Genomic DNA, 11,980 nt, shown 5'->3' on the forward strand with positions numbered 1-11,980 from the left:
TGGTTAGGGGAAATCCTCTATGAAGTTTAACCAGTGCAGCCATCTTGCATAAAATTCAGAAACAGACACAAAGACACAGACTGCGAGTAATCTAAGAGACAACATCCTGACTACTAGCAGGCACTTTAAACAATCTGCTGGAAACGTCACAAAAACTGTAAACCATCACGTTCTCTTACTGTAATATTAACACATAATAAGACTTAATTTTGATGATGATACTAGAAATGTTTTAAGTCATTGGTAACTGCCAGGATACAGTTGATCCCCTTATGAGGCCTAGTTTCGAGTACATCCAGCGGTATTACTAGGACATGCAGCACTGCATCTGTTACTCCTCAGTCCTAATCCTTTGCCTGTTGTTGTCATGGTCAAAACGTCTATATCTGATTGAAGCTCTCTGTTTACAGTCATAATGATGAAGCGTATACACAGCAGGCTGGACCCTCACCTGCAAACAATGATGAAGAACTTGATGAGGAGCAGGGGGTGAGGGGTGCTGCTGTTTTGCTCCTCAGTGCTGTCGGTGAGGTGCACCGCACTGTGCCATAGCTGGGTGCTGAGGAACAGCAGGACCTCCCTGGGGAGCAAGGGCACCTCAGAGCTGCACTCCTCATGCCTGGGAGGAGTGAGAGGCGGAGGAGGAGAGATGTGGGAGGAGAGGGGAGGGGAGGGGAGGCAATAGCGAAAAAGGCAAAAGATGTTATAATAGGGGGCTGCGTTTACACATAACATAAACATGCCAAAATGGTATCTCTACAGGAGGTCAGAGGTCATCCTGCTTTGGGGAATACTGCCTGGTGGGAGCCTCTGGCTAGGTAGTTTCAGTAAAATAAATAACTGTTGATACTAACCTCCGAGGCTCCAGTGACTGCACATCAATGAGCTTCTCAAAGGACGCAACGAACGCCTCCAGCCACTGCTGCAGATAACCCACATCTTTCTGCAAGAGGGAGGACACGGCATGTGAGGTCATACTGTCATACTGATTGGGATTAGTTTTGGTATCACATTAAGAAAAAGTTGAGCATATAACTGTCACACATAGTGGCTGAAAAACACGGCTCTGACTAAACCATATGACCTGTTTTTGTAACAGGATGTTGCAAAGAAATGCAACACAGAGAGGAACACATGAGCCAATTCTTTTCAAAACAAGAAGGTTCAAATCCACATCTTCCTGTCTTTTTGCACTCATTTTAGTCAGAAGTTCAAAATAAGTTTCATAACTTGTTATGCAGTGTACAGGAAAACATTACACTCTAAAGCAAAAGAGATACTTGTGTAACTGTGTGCTTCATAATCATTGAAGATAGTTTCAATTGTAGAAGGATGTTTACGTACAACAGCCATTATCGCAGCTGTAATCAGCTTTTGCAGCGCAACATATCCTGCCACTCTTCCCCCTCACGCCACTCTCTCTATCTCTCAGACTAAATAACAAGGATGAATGTCGCAGTTCTCAAACATGTCGTCTTCAGACTGATATTCTTATCTTAGGCATTCCTTTTAGAAAAGTCAAATGATTATTATTCAAGGCCCCTGATGATTGAGACAAGTGTAGCTATCAAACACTTGAATTGCTCCTTTTCGTTTCACATGATGGAGGACCTTCTGCAGTTTCATTTGCTTGTCATGCAAAAAAAAAGCGTCATGTCTTATTTTTGATAAAGCAGACAGTTTGACAGACGACACGAGATGTTCCACACTGGCTGACTCACTGCACACAGCCAGCCGCGTAAACAGCACATGGTTCAAGAATCAACCAGGTACTTCCCCTTATCCCACAAGTAAACGAACAAACATTGTGCTACAGCTGATGAGAGCTACTACAATCCAAGCACAGATCTTCAACAAGCACACAGGAATGTCACGCTCCAGTTTACAGTATGTCTAATGTGAAGCTAATCATAACAGTCCCTCCACACAGAGAAATGGAAATTCACTGCAGTTATCTCTAAAAAAAATACTGTACAGACATGTTTTCTGTAACATTGTATTAATGTTAAATGTACATTACCAACTGGCATTGACTTGTGAGCCAGTCCATGTCTCATTGTATGCAGCTGAGCGGGATACCAGGTTCCTGTGAACCCAGTCTTAGATGAGCCTTCAGTGTTGTGCCTCAGCCAGCAGCTCAGAAGCTGCACATCAGCCTCTGACTCGCCTCTCGCTTGTCTTCCAACACCAAGCAAGCTACCAGGAAATGACATGTCACTTTAACCAAAGCTTATTTCCTTCATACTAGGCTGCCTTGTCAAACCCTTTTCCTCTTTTGGTTGTGAGCATAAATGAGGGAGGCCTCTATAAAAAAAACTTCCCACAGCGTAAAAAAACGAGAAGTAGAAGCAACAGAAAGATGTTGTGGGAGAATAATTTAATTCTCTTTTCTATGTCAGTTTATGCTGAGTAACCCTAACTCTCTAACCTCCCACTGAAAGCTTTGTATACAAAATCTGATATACAAAAAAAATTATAAAACAGTAATTGCAAATGTACGCTGTTAAATCTGGACATGATTACCTGAGCGTATAAAAACAGAGATCCCAGAACATCCTATTTCTTACACAATCAGATATTTAAGACTAAGTTATCAGAGGTGAGGATAGTAAAAATAGTTGCAACACCCTTTAGCTTTGTTGAGCTGTCCAATAAAATTCACAGTATTCAAATCACTGGAACCTCCCAAACATTACAGACAAAACAACAGTAGGTTTTACGATGACACCTAACGATCTAAGGCGGTTTGATGATGCCCTGCATGGCTGCGTCATTAATTGCTCAGTTCACAATGTACAAGGAAACGTGGTAATGAAGGTTAATTAAGTGACACACTTTGGAATTTACTATGTGCGAGTACAGCCTTAGTGTTTAAACAAAGCATGACCCAATGAAAAAAAACTTGCTTTATCTTTTTTTATGAGACAAGAAGTGTCATTTTTCTGTTCCCTGTTGGGAAAAGATGCTCAGGCGTGTTTAGGTACCCAAAAACTGCAGTGGCAAGAGTTATTCATGCATCATAAGAAAACAAGATCACAGATAGGAAGTGAATGTCGTTGGAAAATGAGAAGTAAAACCAGGGGAAACATTGGGTGTATCACCTGGCACAGCTGAGCATTAACATTTCCTTAAAATATTGAATACAAAACTATCAATCATCTGTTGTACGCAGTCTTTGCTCAGCTTCTCTCCTTTAACACCGCTCAAGGATGTCTTCAAAAGAAAAGTCTGAGGCGCTAGATGACACTAGATTACAGCAGATGTCACAAACCAACCATGAAATACTGATCTGTATAAACCGTGTCATTTATCTCTGTCCTCTCTGCACATGGCCGGGCAGCTGTGTCGCTCTCTGCTGCTTGGCATTCTGCTTTGCTCCGGCTTCCTGCACAAGTGAAAGCAAAGAGCACTTTGATTTTTCCTGGTTGGCCCTTCTGTTGGTAAACAGGGGAGATGGAGGCTCACCAGGGAATTCAATCACAGGGCTCATAGGAGAGTCACAGTGAGCTGCAGGGATGACGATGATGGTGATGATGATGTTGTTGTTGTTTCATTTCTCGGTACAGATAATAAATCGTGTGAATCATAGCTTAATCAGTAATTGAGACACATAAACAAGAGTGATTGATGGCAAGAGGACAAAAGGCGCTGAATGTGACTTGTTCTTTCTTTAGAGCAAGCAGAAGAGGTGGTTTCACAGCTGTGTGGGCGGGTGGATTTGGGGTTGTCACTGTGGTCCATTTCTTCCTCTTCAGGCTTTAATTAGTCGCTGCAATAGCTAATGATCACAGGATAATGACAGTTTATTTCCCTGCCAGTCTGACAGATCCCTGCATACACACTGCCGTAAAGCAACAAGGAAAGATGGTTTTCCTTTTCATCCTGGATTGTGGTGTTTAAAGGCAGTGATGGACAAACATAACTTCATCACTTGAGTCAAAGAATAGACTCCTGGCCAAACATTACTGCAATGACAAAAACTCATTGTTACTTCTACATTTTTATATTTTCATACTGCATGAGTGCGGTCAAAAACACATGGGTGTGCATTCTGTTAAGTTATGTTTATTTAGAAAACATTATTTACATTTTTTTAAAGTCACATGCTACAGATTTCCAGATTTGCTACTTCAAGATAACAGGAACAGTAACGAGGAACAACCAACCATAGAACAAGAACAGCAACTAAGTTTCTACAAGTGCAGACAACTTTGTCTAAAGTGTTCATACGGAATTAAACTGAATGTTTAGCCACACCTCAACACGCTTTCTCAGCTTGGCCCTTGATCTTTCGTAGGCCATGATGAAATTTGTGCACATTAAATAGAGCGCAACGTTCCTCATTCCAAAAACCTCAAACATGGGCTTAAGATACGGCCATGGTGCTCAGGTGGAGAATTGTCTCCATCTCTACCGTAGCCATTACCATCACCACTAAATGAGCTGCATTATCTGAGTGACGAGTTGCTCTGCGTTTGTTCTAAATTCAATCATGGAGATGCGCGACATACAGGTACAGCAACACCACTTGGGCAACCACACAAAGAACTACAGTTTACTGTGTGTTATGAAGAAAAGAAAATTCATCGACTGACTTCAGAGCAAAACAAGTAACATTCATAGATGTGATGTAAAGTATGATATTTGTACAAGTTATAACTTTTCTCAAAAAATAATTTGAAGGGGCGCTGGTGGCCTAGCGGTCTAAGTGCCCCACATACAGAGGCAACAGTCCTCGTCGCAGGGGTTGCTGGCTCGATTCCCGGCTGGTCAACCATCTCCTGCATGTCTTCCCCCACTCTCTGCTCCCCACATTTCCTGTCTCTCTTTAGCCGTCCTATATAATAAAGGCAAAAAGCCCCAAAATATATCTTTTTAAAAAAATAATAATAATAATTTGAAGTTATCTACATAAAAAGTGTCCTTACTGTGTTTCTGTCCACCACTGCTTGGAGATTTGCATTTGTGTGTTAACACAGTTGCCACAACATATTCCACACTGTGTTGACCACATATTCTCAGTATACATTACTTTATTGTTTTTTTAATCTTTCTGTAAAGTAGCCTTGAGTGTTAAGAAAGGCACTTTTAAATAAAATGTAGTATTATTTATTCTCAGTATACACTAAAGCTATCTGACTGTGTCACTGGGGTTAATCATGCCAACTTAAAAGTTTTGATCTTCACATTGCTTGTTTGGTCAATTTAACTTTGAAAAACTATCAAATCTACATCACATAAATGTAAAAAAACAGCCAAGTCTTCACATTTGGCTGAAAAATGACTTTAAATGATGCATCAGTGAGCAGAAATGTTTCATGTTGATGCATGATGCTTTTCCAGAAACAAAAAAACAATTACCAGCTAATTTAACAAATTAGCTATATTAAGCTCTTTTGCACAATCTCCAGTAGCTGAATTTATTAGTCAACTGCACAATGAAAAGAGAATTAATCCATGACTGTAAAGTTTGTACTGACAGTTCATCAGTAATGAATCATTGTAAATAAAAAACAAATTAATATTTTAGCAATTTGATGAATGATGCAGACTTTTAGCTTTTGTGACTAATTGTCATCACTTGCCATTAAATTGGTCCAAGTTATTAACAATTAACCATTAATTACCAGTACTTCTTCATTAATCCTCTATGTGAACAGTCAGAAAAGCTGTCGCTCCATGCCTGTACTAAAACTAAAATGAAGAAAACTAAAGAAACTGCAGTCGACGAACAGTCCAACTGTATTCATGCATCGTGACTTTAGGAAAAGAACAATCACAAGCCCAAAAGTGATAGACAAGATGAGGGAGGACATGTTACTCTTTCAGTGATTGCATCAGCCTCTTCTGTGTGTCCATATCTGTCAGACCTGAGCTGTTTGTGATGGTCTGACAAAATGTCTCAGATGTGAGGTACAGACGCAGAGAGATAGATTTTAACTGTGGCAGATAAAAGAGAAGGGCACGTTGTGTTGAGTTTTACTCTGCACTGAGCAACACTTGGTGTAACCTGCACTAAACATAGTGAAGCTGCAAAAGCTGGTGGAGTATTTCACGACTAAACATTGCATGTTTAGCATTTCAATAAAGTTGCTTTTAGATATATGTGATGAAATGTATATCTCTTGTGTTATAAGGAATACATATGCAGTTGTCTTAACTTCAGTAATGAGCAAATAATGTGCTTCCTGGTCTGTAACAAAAAAGGGAAAAATCCTTTATTGTTCTTCCTTGCCCGCCTGTTTGTTTGATCAGTTGCACAGAAAATGTCTCATTTCTTTATGACAATGGCTTTTTAACATCACACAACAGTCCTGAACCCTCAGCTGATCTCAAAATCTTGCACGGGGCGTGTGATTTCTTGCACAATCGAAGGAAGCTGAGCTCCTTTATCACAGACAAGCCTGAACAAGTTTTGCTTTCTTACTGCAAGAATGATGGTTGAGATATTTCATGTACTGAAAACATGTTGGATTTAATAGTTAGGATTCCTCAGGTCTTCAATATAACATACTATAAATTCCCATATACATCTACTGAATAGTTTTGGGGTTGTGTACTGACACTGTCAGGTTTCCTTTGCATACAGAGGAAGAAAAACCTGATACATTATACAAAACGACTGCTGATAAACTCTAATCAGCAGAGACACTCAAGACTGAAATATTTACAGACTTACACTCAGATGTGCTACAGGGTGTAAAGACAGCTGCCTGGGTGTGTTAGTCGTGAGTCAAACAGAGGGAGTCAGGCCATTGCCACAAGTAAGTAGAAGCTTGTTTACAGGACAAATAGAAAGCCTATTAAACAAAGCTCAGGTCTCTGCTCCTGTTTGACTCTTAAAGTACAAAAACTTGCAGTGTTACGGATCAGAAAACCTGTGACCAGATAAGATTCAAGCATTCGGTTAAGGTTATTGTCTGTGTCAACTTGACTAACAGGCAGACAACAAAAACAGTGCACACAGTGGCATGTTGGTGTGTATAGGAGAGGCAGGTTATTGTTCTCTGAAGTGGTTCTGCTGCCTTTCTGCAGCCTTTTGTGCTCCTCTGAGTCACATAAGGTGGCAACGTCTAATACAAGGCTCAATTCAATCCCGTTCCTCTGCAATATTTCAACACAACCTTGGGCAGGTCATTTGTACACAGATGAATTGCACTTCTAAGAAAACTTGGAAATCTCTGTTTAAGTCTTTGCTGAGAAATGAGATGTAAAGTTTGTTCCTTTAGATTGTAGGGGAACTAGAGGGAGGGAGCCAGAGGGCAGATTAAAAAGGAAGCAGTCTCACACGTGGGGATGCTAGACAGCTGTCAGAGTCAGACCCAAAGAGCACACACACACACACACACCAGTCACACGTACACACATACCAGTGGCTCTTTTGTGCGTAGGTTAAAACTTGTTTTTCAAAAACTGCACTATAACCAGAGAGGTTAAGTCCATCTACGATGTTCAGACACAGCCAAGAGGACAAGTAGCATGGCCGGTTAGAGACTCAATTCATTAAGCACAATGACTGCTTTGATAGAGAATGCTGTAAGGTGTGATACACGTATTGTTCACTTGTGTCTCTGATGCACATGGGCATTCATGCAGGTATTTTAACATTCACCTTTCCCAAAGCTTGTGTCAAGTTTCCCAAAAAGGATTAAGCAAAGGTCCTAAATTCAAACACAAGTCAATACACATTTGTACTGAAATATGTCCTAGTAACCTTCTCTTCATCAAACCAGCTCCTTCCATCCTCAGATGGGCGTCTTGATGCCCCACGGTGCACATACACAGAGCATGCAAACTTGGAGTGGAGTCACATCTTGTTTTCTCTGTCCTCAGGCATGGAAGCAGATTGCATAGACATTAAATAGTAATACTTCATTTATCCACAGACATCTTTTTCTACCCATGAAGAGGAGACATAACGAGAGGGATTACACAGTAACCTTGAACTATTATTATGTTGTGCTATTAACAGTTCTTACCAGGATATTACACCTTCACATTGGAAAATGTATGAGCTGTAGTCACACCCATGGGATGGGAGGAGGTGGGGCAACATTTGAAACTACAATACTACACAAAACAATTTGCTAATCAGATTAGAATGTAAGCTAATTGGGTTTGGTGAAACTGTAAAGAGAAATGCAAATATTTTGTCTTGGTCAATACCAAACCAGACTTTTAGGCTTTGGAGAATTGTGCTGCAAGTAAAACAACTGTTTAAGGTTGTAAGTGAGGAAATGAAACTTTCCTAAAAATTAAAGTAGACTAGAATATCCTGATATGAGTTCTATTATATGGTATAAATTAGGCTTGTGAAATTAGGACGAGTGACAAGGAGGAACAGGAACAGGAAGTAGCTTAAGTAGCACCTGTATTGCAGGTACAGTATCAAACACACTCCAATAAGTGGGTCAATATCCTTCAAACACTGACATGACTAGCTGCACTCAACAATGAAACTACTGAGTGACACATTCACGTAAAAGGACATGATATCCGTCTCTAGCACGAGCAGGTTAGCCCCCACCAAGGTAAATAAACAACGCGTGCACACGAATATACACGACTTCTTCTTCGTGTTAATGTTCCCTAAAGACGACACAAGCTGACCACAGACCCTCGGATTGTGGTGTCAGCTCGTTGTAAACTTCAGGCAAAGAAGACCTGCTGCAACAACAGGTGTCACCGTCAGCTCTTCCGCACTTGCACTCACCTTTGTGTAATATAACATCCACAGCTCATACAGCCTCTCCTTCGATGCCATCCCGCCGCCCTTATGGTTGTTCATGCTCTTCCCCCCTAGTTTAATACAAACTAGTTAACGTGAAAGCCAGGGCTGTTTGAAGTTGTTTCCTCAAGGCAGCAGGACGCGGCACGCTCCAGTGAACCATTCCTGCAAATAATCCACACACAAAAAAGTGCTGTCTGTCTGTCGCCACACGCAAAGTTATCAGAGAGGCGTGAAAAAGCCAAACATGCCGGTGCGATCACTGTCGGTGTAGTAAAACCAGGAACAGATATGCGTGGAAATGCATGTCTGGAGATACACCCATGTCCGCGTTTACAGCGAGCTTGAAGCTGTATGATTCCTATTGGAGAGAGTTCCCACGGAAGCGACACATGCCATCCGCTCGGAGAGCAAGAAGTGACTGCGCTGCTCACGGTCACAAGGTGGAGGTGTACTGCCCTGTGTGCGCAAAATGCACATCAACTAGTGTCTGACTGTTTTTACAATGCAAGACAGTCAGGAGGTGATTGTAGATCATGCTCTCAGGTAGGCTGATATTCTTAAAGATACATACGCACTTAAACATAAACACAAAGGCGGTATATCAATCAATCAATCAATCAATCAATCAATCAGACTTTATTTATAAAGCACTTTTCATACAATGACATTGTAACACAAAGTGCTGTACATAACTTCAAAATAGAATAAATTAAGAAAAAGATCCCACCCCCAGCCCGACCCCAAACCCACCCCATAATCCTAAGGTTAAGAACACAATATGCAACAAGAGTAATAAAAACAATAAAAATAAAATAAATAAATAAAATAAAAAAGAAGTTGCTGAACGAACTGAGTAAACGCTCTCATGATATCTTAATGAGGAAACACTAGAGGTAAAATAAGATGTTAAAACTCAAAACAGGAAATTAAAATCACCAAAGTAAAATACATTTCTAAGATAATAAAAGACTAAAATATTAAACCATAAAAATAACTTAAGATGCTAAACTTAAAATAAATAAATAAGTACATAAATAAATAAAGTAGAATAGACTAAAGAAAGGAAAGTTCCTCATGAATATAGGGTTTAAAAAGTTTTTTTTTTTGCTCAGAAATGATTAAAAAAATAAAAGTAGTATGGGTTTCAGAAGAGGTTGGGGTTGTTGTGTAGTTTATAAAGCTGTCATTTAGCAAAGTAACAGTCAGTTCCAATAAGATGAAGAAACAAACGCAGCTTACACAGTGGCAGTTCTGGGGAGGGGCCAACAGGGGCCAGTGCCCCTGTAAAACCGAACCTGGACCCCTGTGTTTGTTTAAAGCATTTGCATGGTTATCAGATGCATGTTTTTAATTTCAGTCCTAAATGTTTCAACCAAGAAAAGCCTCATTGCGAAGAATGACAGTGGCACATTTTAACAAAGTTACAGACATTTAACTCTTAACAAACACAGGTTGACATATCCTGATTCTCATCTCGTCTTTAGTCAAAGTATTTACAACCTGAAGCATCTTCCTCCAGTGCCTGCAACAATCTATTTAGAAGATTAAAGGAGACCAGCTCTCTCAGCAAATGTGTTCTGAATGCAAAACACATGCAAAGTGTCAGTTGCTCGAAATTGTACCAAAGATGAAAAAGAAGACACCTTTCTCAAGACAAGTAGTGTGTTTATTGTGCTGATGGGTCCCATTTTATACATTTTTTCCCATCTACCTGAAAGGTTATATGTAAGTTATCTATAATCTCTTAATGGACGAATAACAAGTGTAAGATATGTGTATTTATCTATTTACTTGTTTGTTCTCTAAAGAGTTGGGATCTTTGACCTTCTAAGCATCTTTAACAAAACATGGTTTGTTTTGCCGACCATTCAAATATGTCATTATGGACACAGGGAAGCTTGAGGCAGCTGTATTACCATGGTGATGGCCTACATTTCTAACCAGGACCTGACAGTGGGACTATCAACAGGCGAGCAGTGTGCCAGTCTGTACATATTTCCTCTAATGTATAGGTCTATTAATAGACCATGAGTAGGTTTTAACGGGCTAAAGTAAGTCCCTCCATCATCTTCAATTAGTCCAGAACGCTGCTGCAAGGCTGTTGACCAAGTCCAGCTGGACAACTCACATCACTCTGATTCTATCTTCCCTAAATTGGCTTCCATTTAAATTTAGGATTCATTTTAAGGTTCTTGTTTTTGTGTATAGAGCTCTGCAAGGTCAGGCTCCTGAATATATCCCCGACCTGCTCCACCCCTCACCAGTAGGTCACCCAGGTCTTCTGACCAGGGCTTGCTGGTTGTCCCTCGAGCTCGTCTAAGGACAAAAGGTGACTGTGCGTTTGAAGTGTTGGCACCAACATTGTGGAACGCTCTTCCTGTAAACATTCACTCAGTTGTCATTTTTCTTTTTGATTGTATCTTTATTTGGAATGGACAGGTAGATACAACAGCATAGTAACATTAGTGAAAGCAAAAACAAAATTCCTTCCAGTTTTGTTTGTTTCTTTTGAGTCCAGAAAAAATGCAACATCAGCCATCCTGGAATAAGAGTCCAAAGAAGGTAAGGTCATAGACCATGGATCCGATTTTGTTCATCCATTATGGTGTCCACACTTCTCTGATAACTTAAATTTCCCAGCAATTGTGAAAAAGAAACAATAATAGTGGATATGACCTCTTATGGACAGACCTGACACATTTGCTCAAGATACACTCTGCCAGATAAGGCTTTAAAAAACTCTTAAAGACACAGTTATTGAAACAGGCCTTCATATCACCACGTACAGACTAATGTTTTAATTATGCTCTTGTCTGTTTCTTTTACTGTTTTATGGTTTCATTTTCATGTTTTATGGTTTAATTTTAATGTTTTATGATTTCATTTCAATTTGAATATTTTTCCAGTGAAGCACTTTGTGATTTTACTCTATGAAAATTGAAAATGTACTTACTTACTTACTTACTTACTAAACAAATAAATCAGTCTGCAAGAAAAACAGCCCTCAAGTATCTGAAAGTAAGGTAGTTTCAAGTAGCCTATTATTCCCCTGCTGTTACAGGCCTGTTATATCCAATCCAATCTAAACTTGTCTCTGCTCAGAAACTTGAAAATCTTATAATCCAAAGTAGGGATTGGAATTAAAATAATTATGCCTCAAAATTAATAAATCTTTATAAGTATATTCACGAATCTGTGTACAAAACGCAATACTATCACGTGATCAGGAAACAAGCCAATGCGATCGAT

The 11,980-nt window shown here is 39.8% G+C and overlaps 1 protein-coding gene across 6 annotated transcripts in view; it reads right to left on the bottom strand.

Moving 5' to 3' along the window:
• nbeal2 (neurobeachin-like 2) overlaps nt 1–9,151 on the bottom strand; it is a 40,123-nt gene extending 30,972 nt beyond the window's left edge. For 2 of the 6 annotated variants that reach the window (XM_034697977.1, XM_034697974.1), the window contains exons 1-3: nt 8,714–9,151; nt 855–943; nt 452–619 (exon numbers count right to left, since the gene is read on the bottom strand). In XM_034697977.1, coding sequence (XP_034553868.1) covers nt 452–619; nt 855–943; nt 8,714–8,788 — 332 coding nt within the window. In that variant the 5' untranslated portion in view covers nt 8,789–9,151. Of the gene's footprint in view, nt 1–451; nt 620–854; nt 944–2,020; nt 2,194–8,713 lie in introns of those variants that run through there. The other 4 variants (XM_034697978.1, XM_034697975.1, XM_034697979.1 and 1 more) reach the window with 2 other exon arrangements.
• Between the last annotated feature and the right edge of the window lie 2,829 nt (nt 9,152–11,980).

This window comes from Notolabrus celidotus, chromosome 12 (genome assembly GCF_009762535.1).
Source record: "Notolabrus celidotus isolate fNotCel1 chromosome 12, fNotCel1.pri, whole genome shotgun sequence".
Taxonomy (NCBI): domain Eukaryota; kingdom Metazoa; phylum Chordata; class Actinopteri; order Labriformes; family Labridae; genus Notolabrus; species Notolabrus celidotus.